At 38.8% G+C, this 17,024-nt stretch overlaps 1 protein-coding gene across 1 annotated transcript in view; it reads left to right on the top strand.

Moving 5' to 3' along the window:
- LOC149574807 (tubulin-tyrosine ligase) overlaps positions 1-17,024 on the top strand; it is a 118,823-nt gene that overhangs the window by 41,783 nt on the left and 60,016 nt on the right. Inside the window, exons 7-9 of the mRNA XM_089814632.1 lie at positions 357-464; positions 556-697; positions 799-964. Coding sequence (XP_089670758.1) covers positions 357-464; positions 556-697; positions 799-964 — 416 coding nt within the window. The remainder of the gene's footprint in view (positions 1-356; positions 465-555; positions 698-798; positions 965-17,024) is intronic.

Below are 17,024 nucleotides of genomic sequence, written 5' to 3'. Positions count from 1 at the left end.
TTATTTTGTGTTAGTGGCATCCAAACACCCTCATCAACCCACAAACCAAAATGCATATGGGTGTTGTACTTATTTATAGTTTATGAAATCTTGAGATATTTGTGAGCATTGATGTTCACAGAGATAATGCTGCAAATTATCTAACCAATTCAGATAACCTAACACTTAACCTTTTTTTGTCCAATTGCTTGGATATGACTGTTTTTCCGTTAGTATTGCCCACAATTAGAAGCCCTGATAAATGTGTCATGTTTAAATGGCTTGTCCATTTTTTTGGTTCTCCCACCCTTTTTTCCGTTACTGTAGTCTTTGCTATAGTAATAGATGACTCATTTACATTTTGAAATATACTGTAGGTATATGATGGATGAGCTTGGTTCAGCATTGCGACATAGCGATGTGCCAAATTTCAAAATTGTGCCATTTTTGTTCATGCCTGATGGGAAAATTACTTCAGCTATAAGGTATTATTTTGGTTGATATGCTTTCCCTTTTTCTTTCCGAGTAAAGATGTTTTAGGTTCATATTTACTGATATAGAATTTGTTTGATATAGCTATTCTGTGATGTGGCCAAACAATGATGTACACAAGGGTGAAGAATGTACACGTGATTATTTGCCTGGCATTGGGGAGGATAAGCAACGTTCTTCACGCCTTACTGCTTGGTTTCACACACCAGAACATTATTTCATTCAGGTAAAATTGTATTTCTTGAATTATTAGAATTTGAGATGGTATCTTTTTCTGACATGTCTGCGCATGCACAATCACCTTTTTTTTGGTTTTTACTTCTGCAGATGCATGATCAATATTATCATAAACTCCATTCAACAGCATTTAGGTATCCTGTTCGCAGAGACTCACAAACACAAAGTATTCGTCCAAATGATGGTCGACCTCTCCTGGTTTATACAGATAATGTCCAAGTAGAGGAATTTTTAAACCGCCCAGAATTTGTGCTTAGTGAGTTTTTTGCCGCTTTTCATTTACACACAACTATCCAAATATACATGCAGATAATGAATAAGCAACACAAAAAATATTTTGAGTCTCTTACTGGTGCATGTGGGTTAGAATATCTGAAGATTATTTTGTGATTACTTCTAAGTTATAGTTTTATGTGCTTTTGATATTGTAACAAATAGAGAAATTATAGTGAGGTTGAAACTTTATTAATAGACCAAGTGAGCTAATATTTATGCATGATTGCTAGTGTTAGTATGTATGATTATAGTTTATTATAGTAATAAAACAGTCCTTTGTTGGAGATATTTATTGTGATATGCAATGTAGGAGATAGCCAGGGGACAGAACTTTGAATTTCTTTAACTTAGATGCACTATATGCAGAAGCAAATGATAAAAACAAATCAGAAATAAAACTAACATTAAGAATCAACGTATAGGAAAGATATAGATCTGTAAAAGTGTGTATGGATCTTTTTCTTCTGCTCATGGAATCCTATTGGAAGGAGTTGAACAATTGTCTGTCTTTGTCTCTCTTCTATTATAACTAGGGGACGGAACATCAAATTTCTACAACTCAGATGCATTATATGCAGAGGCAAATGATAAACGAAAATCAGAAATAAAACTAGCATTCAGAATTGATGTATAGGAAAGATATAGGGCCATAAAAGAGTGTATGGATCTTATCATTTGCTCATGAAATTCTATTGGAAGGAGTTGAATGACTGTCTGTCTTCGTCCCTCTCTTCTATTTTAACTTTTTACACGTATATAGAGTCATGCAATGCAGCAAAGGCAAAAGCTATTATGGAAGATGGAATGGATGATAGGTTGTCTTTAATTCTAAGGTACCAGTCCTGGTTCTGATATGGGTTCGGGTTCAGTTATGCGGGATTGGCAAAATGTTTTTTGGCTTGGGTTTTGATTCCGCATACTCACACAGACACACGCATATACATATCTATACATATTGATATATTATAAAATTATAAATTTATACATCATAGATTTATACATGTAACATGTTCAATGTTTATTCATAATTGTTTCAAAACATCAAACATATAATAATATTAAGAAGTGCGATACTCAAATACATTATTACCAATAAAATTATAAATAAAATGTGATGACCCCTTTCTAAAGTTGAAAATGATAATAATAAATAAAGTAAAAATGAATAATAGATTATAATATAATATAACTACAAGATGACCATTCTCCTACAAAGTAAGTCATCTTGCCTGTGGCAGTGATGAAAGATATAAACCATATGATGCATTCATAGGCCAAGTGATGATATCAACAGGACATTGGGTGGAAAGCAAACAACAAACCATTATAAGGCAAATCTCAAAAAGGGCATCACTAAGGACAATGTAAAAGTGGCCATTTATATGTATGAACATAAAGTGGCAGATTGGTATGTTAACGCATAAACTGGACAGTCAAATAAATATGCTGACTGGGTAATTGAAAATATATACATTAATGTACAGAAATAATATTTAAACAGCAAGTCAAATTAAGGCAGTGGTTCAAATGACAAGTCGGCAATAAGTAAGATTGACTATAAAAAGCTTCTTATGTTAATAAGTGATAGTGCTTGATTTAATTATAGCCTGTGAACAACGAACAAAGGTAAGGGAGGGCTCAAGTAATTAATTAACATACTCATATTATCGCTAAGGTTTATGTTAGTGATTTTATATGAGTCAATGTTTACGAATTAACAATTGGTAAAGAATACTAATTGAATGAGGCAGAAGATACATTGTCTATGACTTGCTATTTGATAATCAACAAGTATGGAAGGATATGGGGGTGTTCTGAAAATTAAAAGACCTAAAAATAAACATTAGATTCATGAACAACATTAACAATCTGAAAGCAACGGCAGGGTAAGCGTCTTGAAGCCGTGCGACTTAAGGGAGGTGTTGATATAAGACACGTCTCTTGACATCACTCTCCATTTCATTGCAGATATAAAAAGTCAACAACCTGATCATTCCCAAGAGTGAGGAGAAGGAATAATTAGTATGTATGATACAGATTTCAAAAGATATGGAATGCTGGGAGTAGCTTTGGGCATTAATCAAATCATGGGTCTCTTTCTTATTGCGAATGCATCTATAATATAATCTATCTCAACCAGGGTGATTGCAAGTGAAAATAGATGCTGACTGCATTCTTTTATAGTCCGCTGCAGTGTAGCAATAGAGGGTTGATGGGAATAGAAATTTCAATTTTTCACTACTTGTTATGTCTCCTTTTGGGAATATGTTCTTTTCTACATATACCTCTCATATATATGATTTATGAATCTTAATAGAAAATGTACTATTCAAAAAAGGGGAGACACAACATTAATAGCATTATCGAGCATCATCTCTAATAATATGGCACCAAAGAGAACAGACCATGGAATATAAATGGATTATTAATTATAAGTATTCATTTAAGTGATGAACTCTATACTAGTATCTCCAAATTAAACAATGACTAGATAATTATAGACATAGGTGGTACATAGAACCATATACAGTCTAATATGTATATTGTATGCTAACAAGAGTGAAGTTGGAATCATCTATAAATATATGTAGTATATCAGTTATGATGGTAGGAGCATTGTAATGTCCTCTTTTTGGGACATTAGGAAATTTAAAGACATATTCATATAATACTAAAATTGACTTTGAGAGTGTGAATTGAATTTATAAAAGGTCAATTTAATATTATGAAGTGGGCTTAAAGTGACAAGGAGGGGACAGGAAGGGAGTCAAAGTGTCAGAGCTGTGAGGATTAAAAAGAGAAAATACTCATTGATTTGGCATGCTTGGTTTATGATTCAGATTTCAGTTTCTCTCTTGCGAGAGTTATTCAGAAAGCTTCAGCTTTCATCCAACAGGAGGACGAAAACCCTCATGCCGGGAGACAGTGGACGCAAACCCATTGTCCGTGGAGATGTCACTTCAGATGTCTCACATGTGGTTACAAGTTCTTTTCTTAGTATTCCAATCTGACTGTAAAATTGTGTTTAAGATTGGATTTTTGAATAATAGTTATTGTATTGCTGTTGTATAATGCAATAACATGTTTTAAGGTATTTTATGAGAATCTATTGGTTTTATATTATTGGCTTATAATGCAACTTTGTATGTTTAAGTCGTGAATATTATTTTGAGAAAAAATGGGTAAATATCTATTGGGGATATTGTAGTTGTATTAGAGCTGGTTTTCCTGCTAGTCTGTGAAGTTATAACAGAGACATATTTTTATAAGGATTTATCAAAAACATTTTAAGCCGAGAGGAAATATTTGGAGTTCACGAGATTGAATTCTGGGTATACATTTGTTAGGGTCCATCTACTCAGAATAATGGAAAACCATTACAAATGCTGTAGATGGAGAGTTTGTAAATGGTCTTCAAAGTGAAGGATTGGACATAATAGTTTTGTCGGGAGCCCTTGTATATGAACTTAATGTTTGCTTAACTTGTGGGTTCTAAAATTGGGTTCTCAAAGGGCATAGTCGAGCATTGGAGAACTCAACTTCCAGATTCATTTGACTAAATCGTGTTTGAAAGAATCACCTGGTAGTATGTTGGTTTGTTTGCCACACGCATCAAGGTTGATGATGCTGTGTATTAAGTGCCTCTGTGCGAAGAACATTTGTGACCCTAGCATCTTCATCTGGGCAACCATAGACGACTTGAATAATATATTCATTGCAGGACATGAATTAGAATGCAAAGGATTATAGTTGATAGCGTGGTCCACATGGACCAGGCCCACATGCCTTACATAGAGTTGCTTATTGCTATTAATATTGGCTAATGGGCCCAAGGCCACCTTCTTCAGCAATAAGGTCTTATCTCTTAGAGTTTTGAGCCATCTTTTTATCAAACCAATGTTCAATCCCCCTTTTCCTTTGTCAAGCACGAGAGGAAGAGGTCCTTCCTCTGCCTTTATTTTGAGACGAGGAGATGCTTCATCTACCCCACTTTGATACCAAGAGAGGCTTCCTCTAGCCACTATCTAAGACGAAGAGGTGCTTCCTCACTAATCCTTGAGAAGAAGAGGCGCTTCCTCTCCAATCCTTGAGAGGAAGAGGTGATTCATCTCGTTTCACAATTAGGCAAATGTATTCTCCCTTAGATAAAAAATTCCTTGCGATTTCTGACTTCCAGAGTTGCCAAATTTTGCGAATTCTTGAGTTCTACCCTACCATCGATGGCCTTCTAAATTCCAGATCGTTGGCAAACTCACACTACTACCTAAACTTACCAGCAAAAAGAGGGGGTCCCTATTTGCAATGGGGCAATGGTGTGAAAACCTTGCAACATTTCTGTTATGACTTGAACAAGATCTGTAGCTCCCATCATCTTAGTTAATTCCATGAGGATATTGGCAATGAAACTTACGTCTTTCACTTCCTCCTCACAATCCACTGCCTTCAAGAACACTGGCCCCTTTAGGGGACACTGCTATAAGCATTGATCAATGGCCTATGCTTGCAATCTTTCCATCTATCAAAAATGGTGGATACACCTATTTCAGTCCACGTATCCTTGATCACTCTCAGTGGTGTCTCTATCAAGGTTTTCTCCGTCACCAATAAGGTGGTTTACACCTTTTCATACCTAGGACTAAAACAATTAGAAATGTATTGCAAAGGACGGTCACCATCTCTCACTAATCAGGTGATATAACAATGTTGAATGGAAGCCCATTGTTATAAATGTAATAAGCAACACTCTGATCAGAAACCTCTCTAATTTAATTTTTTAAAGTTGCATCCAATGGACCCCTTTTCTGTGTAACATTTTCTGGTTCAGAAGGTGGTGACATTGGCAACAAAGGATGTGGTGGGCCAGTGGATTTTATCAAGCCACTAGGAGGACTCCTCAAGTCTGTCTTGACAGGGGGTTGAGTAGTCTTTTCTCTATTGCTTCTCCTATCAACTTCCTCTTGTTTTCCAGCATATTGGAGGATTAATTGCTTTGGCAGCCCGTTCCCATTGATCCCCTTACAAGGTTTCATTCCTTTTCCAGTGGTGGGAATGAAGTGAGGTTTTTCTCCGAATTATGAGCTTGAATACTCTATGTTGCAATGTTTACACTGCTAAATAAAACTCCCATCACCAGACAGTACCCTAATCATTGTTGTATAATGCCAAAATGGTGAAGTTGCATCAATTTTAAAAGGGTTCACCCTGACAACTGAACTGGAGGTTCCACTTCCACTTGCAACCATTGTGTCCGACTCTGAATAATGAACTGAAAATGGAAAGTAAAACTCGAGACATTATTGCAAAAAATTGACCCTATAACCCCTTTTTTTGGTCAGTAATAGATAATTTTATTAATGAACATTACAACTTTGTGACTTGCTTTCCATCCACTATAACTGTCAAATTCAGCCATCTAAATCCTTTGATCACACCTACAGACTCAAGAACTTCGTTACATCATTTACATTTTCTTACAAAATGGAGCCATTTCTGCTCCAAGCCCCTTCTACACCTATTATATCACCTGTAATTACACAGTAGACATAAATTTTCCTTTCTTCAACCAACAAACCTAGTAGAAACTGGAGCAACAAGCAACATTATAGATGTCATAGATTCATCAACAATGAACAAAATTCACAATTCCACCCCCACCCGAGAGCCAGACTGCTATGCTAGGCATCATCCCCGTCTTGAGCTCAACCACCTCATCTTCTTGCCTTTCCCTTGGTTCTCAATTTCTTTGGCAGTCTAATCAACACCTGAGTTGGGAAAGCATCTTGTGCAGCCCTCTCATGAGCTTGAAAGTCCCTTATTTCTACTTTCAACTCTTCCCATTTCAGCAACCTCTGCAGTTTTGTTTCACCCTATCTGCACAACTAAGAAAACGAAACAACACAAAGTCTGCAACATATTCCCTTCCTTGAGCGTCCTATGTTAATTTCAGGTTTGATAGGCAACACAAAGTCTTCAAGATCAAACCCTGAAACCAAATTATAACTATGAACACAATATGTAGCTCAAAGTCTGCACGATTGGGTTTAAATCCCTCTTGATCAGATAAGATAAGATAAGATAATGATATTAATGTTCAACAAAAGACCAAAAAGAGGTCTATGGGACTGAAAGGATTACAACAGTGAAGCAAACACTAGCAGGAGCACACAGAAGTGTCCGAACAAAAAGGAAGAATACAGCAAAAGAAATAACAATAAAGAACAGAGATGGGGAAAGCGCTAAGAGTCTTTCTTGGGTGAGAAGAAATCTGTCACAGAATGAAACAAATGCCGATGTGTAGAGGTGCTGCCCTGTCTCTGGCCTCTCCCAGAGGAGTGTCGCTGGTGCAAGTAGTCAGAACGGGATTTGACTAATCTGGAAAGCCCATTAGACTGAATAGAGCTGGAAGACTTTTTCACACCACGCAAAGGGGATAATGGTGTAAAAAAGGCAGTAATGAGCGGAGTAGATGAGTGCTGGTGGGGAAGCAGTGTCTGGATCGTGCTATTACGGAGCGTGGTGGCCTCACGAAGATAAAGTGCAAGACATCTCTGATCATAATAGCTGAAAAAGTCATGGAGAGAAAAGCACTTCTTGAATAGACAAAAGAATCTCCCTCTAATCTCATAGTAAATGGGACATTGAAAAAGGAAATGAGCCTCATTCTCCACCTCCCCTAAAGTACAGAGCATACAGATTTGCTCCCCACTATCAATATGATGATTTGTTTGAGCCCGAAGACGATGAGAACCAACTGTAAAAGAACCTAAAGAGATCCGCAGGGCATGAGACCACCGTCGTGAAAGATAGCTATGACGGGCAATAATCCCATCAAAAATCTCTAAAAAGTGCTCCGCATACAAAGACATACGTGGACGCAACCCGCCAGGAGGGTTAACCCAGGTAGTAGTAATGTAACGTCTATAGATATCAAGACGAACATGCTCATTTAACTCCTGTTGAAAAAGGAGAAGATGAGCAGGGGCATCCAAAGAGAACTGAAAAGGAGGGAGACGATCCATGTCAATCCCAATCGAACTCAACAAAAAAGAAACTTGTGCATACCAAAAACGCGCGCGAGAACCAGACTCAACATCTGCAATGGAGACAGAAGAGCAATAAGCTAAATAGGAGTAGCAGTTCCGGTCCCCAATAGCATCAACAAACCCCCGAAGACGATGAAGGAACAAAACCAAATAAAAAATGGCCGCGAGTCTAAAAGGATGGACACCAAACTCAGCAAAAATGACACTGTGAGGAGTGAACTTGTGACATCTGATGATGTGCCTCAAGAACAAAGTTTGAACTTGCTCAATCGAGGCCCAGTCTGAGCTAAGAAGAGAAGGGCCCCAAACCACAAAACCATAAAGAACAGTTGGCCACACCAAAGCATCTAAGAGAGATAGCTTAGACGAGGTATCCTGGAAGTGATGTTTGAAACACTGTTTCTCAAGAAAAGCAAGAGAACCCATTCCCTTATTAACTTTGGGCTGAATAGCAGGTCTCATATTGAACTGCGGACCGGAAAACATGACTCCCAAATAAGTGTAGGATGAAGTGATCTCAATCTTCTGACCCTGAAACATGAAGTGAAGATGAGAAGTCTTTAAACAATTAAAGACCATGATCCGAGTCTTACACAAGTTAACGACAAGCTGTCTCTGATCACAAAATAAAGCCAAACCATCAAGAAGTCTCTGTAACCTATCTGGAGAGGAAGCAAGGAGAACCACATCATCTGCAAACAAAAGGATAGAGATCAGAACTTGATGAAGATAAAAGCCATCCCCTGGGAGCGAAGACTTCAAAAGAAAGTCCTCAAGCTCATCAATATATAGTCCAAATAAAGTAGGAGAGAGAGGACACCCTTGCTTAACCCCAATGGTGCTATGGATCGGATCCGAGAAGCCCTTAGGGGTCCAAAATCTACCAACCACAGTCTCATACAATCTCATAATACCGATACGAAGCATCTCAGAAATACCAATCTGAAATACCAATCTCCCTAAGTCTCTCCAACAAAGCCACCCTAGGAATAGAATCGAAAGCTTTGCGAAAATCAACAAAGCAACAATAGACCTTCTCTGATTTGTGTCTTGCCTTCTCAATAATAGCCCATAAAGTGAAGCTATGATCCATGGTTTGATAATCCGCCTGAAAACTGGCCTGCCCTCTAGCCCTACAACCAATCCTGTTGAGCTCCACCGATAGCATAGCATTAAGAGTTGTCACATACAGTTTGGCAAATGTGTGCCCAATCATGATGGTTCTGTAGTTCCTTGGATCAGAGACAGGGTCGGTCTTGTGAATGGGAAAAATCAGAGGCCTAGACCAGGAGGTCGAAAACCTAGTGTGAATCACTCTATTAAAAAGAATAGAGAGATAGGGGCCCAAAACTGAGGCACCAAACTTGAAAAGCTTAGCCTGGAAACCCTCCTCATCAGCAACATGACTACATTTCATGGATTTGATAGCCTCATAAATGTGGGAAGGGGTGAAAAGGTGGATGAAAGGAGGCGAAGAGGGGTGAATAGAAAACTGCCCAGGAATGTCATAAAGAGCCCTGGTGTGCAAGGTGAGGGAGCGAAAGTCGAGGATGGAGGGTGGAGGGGTATGGGGGAAAAGAGTGTGTTAGAAGAGTTGGGGATTGCGGATCAACGTGGAACAAAGAGATTTGAGCCAAATTGAAATCACAATCAACTCGAGAAAATGTCGTCGAATCACAATTTGGATTGGCACAAAGTCTCAAAACAATTTGCTTCTTTTATTGGAAGCAATTAAATCTACATCCAAGCACAAAGTCCTAAGAGTCTATATACAAATTGAAGGATTTTCTTGCCTTAACTAAAAGATGAAAATTACAATGAGCACCATCCTTTATTAAAAAATGAGGGGCTAAGAAAAAGGCAGAGAAAGAAAGAAAAACCCTTAACTACCTTTGACTTATTCAAGACTACAAAGCCTAATGCACTGTAGTCTAATTAGATGTTACATCTTTGCACGCAATACTATCACATGCAATTACAACTTGTTACCCAATTACATGTAGTTTGTCAACAAAATTATACCTATTTATAAAGCATTTGAAAATTACTATGTGTTTGACAAGACATGAGTTCTAGTACATCATCCTTTTTTAGTCTTTATGATGCTATAGTATGGTTTGTGATTGATGTGTTCAAGTTTGGTGAAAGCATCTCGAATTGGAATATGAATCTACATCCTTGATTTATCTTTATTGATGTCATAAACAAATCACCAGTGTGAAACCAATCTTGAAAGCTTTCCTGGCTTTGTGGAATCTCTGTTGTGTTCCTATGCTTCTTATAGTGGTTGAGGTTATTGTCGTTGGTCATGCTTGTTCGACCTGTGTATCACTGTGTCTCTGTAAGTGGTTCGCATTCTTTTCTCGAGCTTTGCTGTGGGGACTGCGAGCGCTAGTTTGGACATTACACGTGCTTGTTGTTAACTCTGAAACTTGCTGTGTTTAGTTATGGACAACTCCTGTTATCTTTTTGCAGCCGTGGCTTTGCGGAATCTTTGTTGGGTGACTGCGCTTCATACAGTGGTTGAGGTCTTTGTCTTTGGTCATTGCTTGTTGGACCTGTGTGTCACTGTTGCTCTGTGTGTAGTTTGCAAGTTTTCTCATACTCTATTTTGTAGGTTGGGAGCACTTTTTTGGGAATTTTTCTACCTTCTCTAGTCCCGTCTCTGCTTGTGATAAACACTCAGTTTGGGGGAGTTTGAATTTAGTTCTTACATAACTCGATTGTTGACCTGTTCGATTTGCTTCCTCTTTTTTGTCATTCTATTTTGTTGCAAGGAGACTCATGTTTGGTTTGATGGTGACCCCGTCTATGCCTATCACATACCAAAGGCTTTTCGACCGTATTAGTAAACTTAAGCAAACAATCAAAATCTGCAGGTCACCGTACACTCCTTGTCTTCAACCTTGACAACGTTAAAACAAGATGTGGATTCCAACACAACGATTATTGAGGTAATTTGCGCAACTTAATTAGGAAACAATGGACCTTAAATTGTAATTGAACGGCAATAAGGTACAAGTACAAGAAATCCATCTTATTAAGGAAAAAAAAGCTAAACTCAACAACAAGCATACCTCTCTAGGCCTCCTTATGCAGTACCACTAGGCCCGCTCTACCTCTCTTTGGTGTGGAAGAGCTTGTTCAGGCTAGGTTGATCGATGAGTATGCAAGGTGTGCTTGTGAACTCAGTCTGAGAGTTCAAGGCCTTCCTCCCTCCACTGTCGACCCTATCTTAGTAGGCCACTCTTTCTATAGCGATCCACTGGGCATTGCAGACATTACACTTGATAGGGCCTGGGGTGGCTAGGATGGCACCCTCTTTATACGTTTCCTTTCATTGGTAGATTGTCTTTGAGCTCTTAGGGCAGAGAGGAAGCTTTTTGCTCTTCCAAAGATTTCCCTCGATGAGAATCTCACTAGATTGTAGGTGACAGAGCTGAAACACTCTCGAGGACTTGTTGTGGAAGCTAGATGCATCGAGAAGTGGGTTGTTATCAGGAACTCCAGAGTGGTTTTTCAAAATTCCCCTCATTCGGGATGAGGATTGAGGTCAGCCACCAAGGCTAAATGACGACTAGGTTGGTAGTTGGGCATGTTGGAGTCGTATAGTGACTCCTTACATGTCAATTTCTGGAATGACAATGGCACCTTATGGTCCTTGCCAAGTCTCCTTCAAGATGCTCTTGGTTCTGTCGAGAATCTCGTAGTTATTTTGATCTCTCCTAGATATCTTTGACTAATAGTGATTGTCTACCTTTAAGGATGAGGTTAGGTGCTTGGGTGGGGTCATGGGTTCAGGTGGTGTTGCTTGCTTGGTCAGGGACCTCTTTGACACGACTTCTGTGGTTCATTTTGATAGTTCATCTAGATTCATGTGGATCTGTATTGGGCAAACAACATCACATTGCAGGAACAACTTCATTGCAATATGCTACTTTTCGCTAGTTTCCTTGTACCGTGTAGTCCACAACATGGTATACGAAGACCCTTATGAGGACTTGCACGGGTACATCAGTAGGTTTTCGTCCATGTGTGACATCATCGTTTTGTGGATTGTAATGCATAGATTAGAGACCTTCAGGCCCCTCTCCATGATTGTGTTTCTGATTTGGTTTGTGGAGCATCACTAGGCACTCAAGGCTTACAATGTCTCTCTAAAGACAACTAAGGACCCCTTACTAAGTACGATTGCCATCTACTATAGTTATGTGAGTCCTCAAACTTGGTGTTCTTGAATAGGCTTTCCTGCTTTCCTAGTTTCAAGCTTTTCACCTGTTGGCCCCATTATGACGGTGTGAGCGTTGTCGGTTATGTTCTCTTTGGTGCTTCCCTTATCAACCACTTTAACATCTCTTACCACCCCTTAGCTGATCACGCCCTCATTAGCTTCATCCTCCTCCCCACTCGTCCGCTCCCTCGTCCCCTCCCACATTGACCATCCCCACCCTTACATCCTTCCTCCTCATTGGCAGTGACTGTGACTTCTTTGTTCTACACCTTAGATGACTCCTCCCCCAGGAGTCCTTCACCAATTCCAAGGATGTTCTCTTCATGTTTGATTTGCTGTGATTGTACTGTCGGAGTCTGCCCTTCTCTCCATTCTCCACCACACTTCCCCCCTTTCCCTTATGCCCAAGCGTAGATCCACCTGCTCCATGAGTCATTGATTTGACGAGGACTGCAAGTCCATTCACCGCTCGATTTTCTTTGCCTTCTCCACTCTTCCCTCCTTGTTCGTCCGAGTGAGGCCATTTATTGCCGCTTTCTCCACTACAAGAAGTGGGATTTCTTCCTGTCGTAGTGTAGATCCCTTTGTGCCTCTATCCTATTGTCTTCAAAGCTCTTCTAGCATATTATGTTTCCTCCCCATCCCCCTCCCTCCACCCTGGATCACAACTCCCTTGTCTCCCACACCTCCACTCTCTATCATATCCTTGGTCAACCTCCTTTCCACCACACCCCACCCCTCACCTCATTTCCACCTTTTCACGTTCTCCAACATCAATGAGGTTAGATGCATGAACATCAACATGACTCCAGACAAGGAAGGGTTCCAAATGGAATTCTTCAAGCTTGTTGTTATTGTTTCACATTGTTCTTGAACTAAGTGGTTTGCACTTGTTTTTCCAACTCTTGGTCGTGACATATTATCTATCCAATGCATAAGACTAGGTTAGTCTTGGACCCTACCAACTACAGGACCATCATGGTTGGCATACTTTTGCCAAACTTTATGCTATTGTGTTGATCTTTGCTATTGTCTTCATCTGTTGATCTTTGCCTACCCTCCTTTCTCTCTCTTGGATAAGTTCAATTGTTTCCTTGATTTTCTTATCAACCTCTCCACCTCCTGATATAATGTGTAAAGGTTCATCCACTCGGTTATCTTGAATATCAAAATCAACCATATCCTCTTGATAAATCTTATCTTCTTCATTCTTTGGTGTCCAACTTGAAAGCTGAAAGAAATTCTTACCACCCCCTACTGATATTTCCTCATACCAACCCAATTGAAACTTGACCAAGTCAATGGTGTCTTGGTAAGACGGGCAAGTAGAGTCTGAATAAATGAGACTATGTGCAAGGCACCAATAACGTTTTCCACATATGTTTTTTGGTTCCCTATTGATATCTTCTTTGAAAACAAGAAAATCTTCCTCCGAATTGACAAAGACCGCAGGCTCATGTATTTGTGAAAAAGAAAATTTTCCTTTTAACGCCATGTCCACTCTTAAGAGAAACACCAAACGATCCATCTCCCCATGATCTGTAGTACCATGTATCCTACATTTCCTTGGTGCTGCAAGTTGAGAAATTCAATGGAGATAACCTTTTGTTCAAATCAGACCAAATGGGATGAACTTCCACTTGCCTATCCATTGAGAAACCTTTTTTTTTTCTTTTTTTTCTTTTTTTCTTTTTTGATTTTAAAAGAGATCTCTCATCTCAAATCTAACCTTGAAAGCTCATTCCTCAATCTCTGCTCTGAATTTCCAAGTTGATCTGAAAATGAAAATCATTCAACCCTCCTTCTAGCGCCAGATAATGTTGATGCGAGTTTTGTATCGCTTACATAACATATTAGCCATTGAACATTTGATATGGAGTATCAAACATACATGGGATATGAGAATAACTCCAATGTTCCTTACTCTTGTGGACACTCGCTCAGTTTTATTGATGTGATTTGCTGGTAATCATGTAGGTGGCCTTACGCTATTCATTCAAGGATGACTTGGACTTTGGTGGAATGATGGTGATGGTGATGGGTTTGTGAAAGCTAAATGATGTTGATGGAAAGTGATGGTGGTGGAGGGTGAATGGTTCTTTCGATTGGTGCTTTTCTAACTTTCTTCTCCTAAATTCTAAGTCCTAAATTACTTGCTAAACTAATCTTACTCCTATGGATGGAAGACTAGCAAATGGACTGGGATCGAACCTAATGAAAGTTGACTAGCGGCCTCACTTCCATAGGTGCAATGATTCAAAGGAATAATAAACTAGTTTGCCACGCAAGGCTTCCCAACAAGCGGCTAGGATGCTAGTGGTCGAGTAGTGATCCCTATCAAACACCTACTAATGCTACCATGCAACTATCCATCTACTTTACTCTCACTTAAACAACTTGAAATGAAATTTGCTTCAACAACTTGAAAAGAAATCTAACTATGTGGAAGTAGAAAACATGCAATAACACCCAATGTTCTTAATCACCATGCAAGTCACACCAATGAAAAAGAGAGCGCTTTTGGTGTTATCTTCGCAACAATTTCTCCAACACTTTACAAATGAGAGCAAATGGCCTTATATAGGGGCCAAAAATACAACGGACGATGGAGATCAAAACAAGATCAACGATCCCGATTGGATCCTCAAAACCCTAATTAGGGTTGCCACCCCATCGGCCAATGAGAAGGTGCCACCTCATCAATGGACCAATGAAAAAAGCGCAAAAAAGTGGCAACCAATGAGAAGGCACCAAAATGGTGGCCAATCAAAAATAGACACTTGTCCTAGTCTAGAAGAAAGGGAAATTGCCACTTGGGCTTACATCAAATGATCTTCTAATAGAAATCTTCCCTTTCTTTCATTTTCTTAGCTAAGGCAATGAACTTAGCTAGCCTTTTGTTAACTTCTTCCATTGGAGGACAAGGTGTGTGCTTCACCCTGAGTTCCACTGACTTCACCACGCTGCTTGTAGCATCTTTTCATGATCCTTCTCATATTCTTTCGTAAATCCAATAAGAGCATTGAGAGAGGAAAGAGTGCTTAGATGCTTCTTCCTGATGGCAACCTTTTCTAGCTCATCCAGTCTCGATCCAAGTCTTATCTCATTGATATCCTCTTCTCTGATGTCTTCAAAATCAAGGGCTGCTCTGTTGTCGCTCATCATGGTCGTAATGGAAGTGTTGATGCCTGGGCTGTGATGTGCAACTGCCTTTTGTATATCCTTTTATTGTACCACCATTGGTATAGGTTATTTGCCTCATTTTCAAGAAGAAGGGTGTTTTGGGCTTCATATTCTCTTTGTCTTTCATAGTGTTTGTCCCCTTAGGATTCTTGCTTGTACTAATATCCTCCATCTCGTCGCCCTATTACGAGATGGTAAAGTGGTGGACAATTAGACTAGCAGAACCAAGGGAGGCAATCCTTAGACTAGAACAAAAGAGAGAAATCCGCTTAAGGACCCCTTTCAACTCTAAATGATTTGAAATTACCTTTACCAATAGCCAAGGGGGATTGTCCTTCCTTTAGTTTGTCCTTCATCCGTATCATGTTCACTACATCGATATTGGTGTTTGTTATTTGCTTCATTTTTGAGAAGGGTGTTTTGGGCATCATATCCTCTTAGTCTTTCTTATTGTTTGTTCGCTTGGGATTCTTATTTGCACTATCATCCTCCATACTCATCGCCCTATTATGGGATGGTAAAGTGGTGGACTAGAAGGCAAGTAGAACCAAGGGAAGCAATCCTTAGACTAGAATGAAAGAAGGATGTCAGCTTAAGGACCTCTTTTAAATCTAAATGATTAAAATTCACCTTAACCAATAATCGTATAGTGACTTTTCGGAATTAGGACTAGACCTCAAGAACTTCAAATCCAATTGCACATCAGAAATTTATCATGTAATTCACCTCCAAGTAAAATTACCCAACCTAGGGCAAAAATCGCAGCTTCTTGCAAAGATCAGAATTTTATCTCCCACAAAATTCGGCTCCCACAAATTTCGGCCCCCACAAATTTTGGCCTTCCACAAATTTCGCCAAGCAAGAAGAGTGCAGATCTGCTCTTGCAAAATCGCCAACACCTTGAGAAGGAGAAGTGAGAAGTGAGGAGGAAATGGGAGAGAGGCCTCCTATTATACCCAACTTTCTTATTCCCCCCAAGCTAGCCGACTTGGACCCTAGGAGAAAGAAAAGCAAATTAATGCAAAATTATGACCCACAATTAAATAATTAGCTAAATATTAATTTTGCCAAAATGAAAATTGCTTTTTTAGATTGCCAATTAGTTTCAATTTGCAAAAAGAAATTAAACAATGCCTTGGAGATGTTAAATGCTTCTATTTAATGAGGATTTAGTAATTAATACGTCATTAAAATCGGATTTTGGCTAATCAAAAGTCATTTTTTCAATATTAAATTACCAGTTTCATTAAATGGCAAAAAAGTTTTCAAGGCAATTTAATCCATTTAAAGCCAAATTTTGCAATTTTAATTCAAATCAATTTTGCTAAGCAATTTTAGCATTTTAACACAAATAAAATTATTTCTCTAAAGCCTAAAAATCGATTTTGCAATTTGACTTCACCATCACAAAAATTAATTTTCTTCACCAAAAAATAATTAAGATTTTCCAAAAGACCAAATTTAACAAAAATTTCATTTTTTGAAAATTATCCAAATTTATACAATTCTATCCAAATTTTCAAAAGAAAATATCTAAGTACAAATTCACAATTTTATCATGCCAAGTTGGAATTAACTTTGAA

This window comes from Cupressus sempervirens, chromosome 2, assembly GCF_028749045.1.
Source record: "Cupressus sempervirens isolate cs-2001-9-10 chromosome 2, ASM2874904v1, whole genome shotgun sequence".
NCBI classification, from domain to species: domain Eukaryota; kingdom Viridiplantae; phylum Streptophyta; class Pinopsida; order Cupressales; family Cupressaceae; genus Cupressus; species Cupressus sempervirens.
Note: the sequence above shows the minus strand (reverse complement) of the source record. Positions and strands in the feature narration are given on the sequence as shown.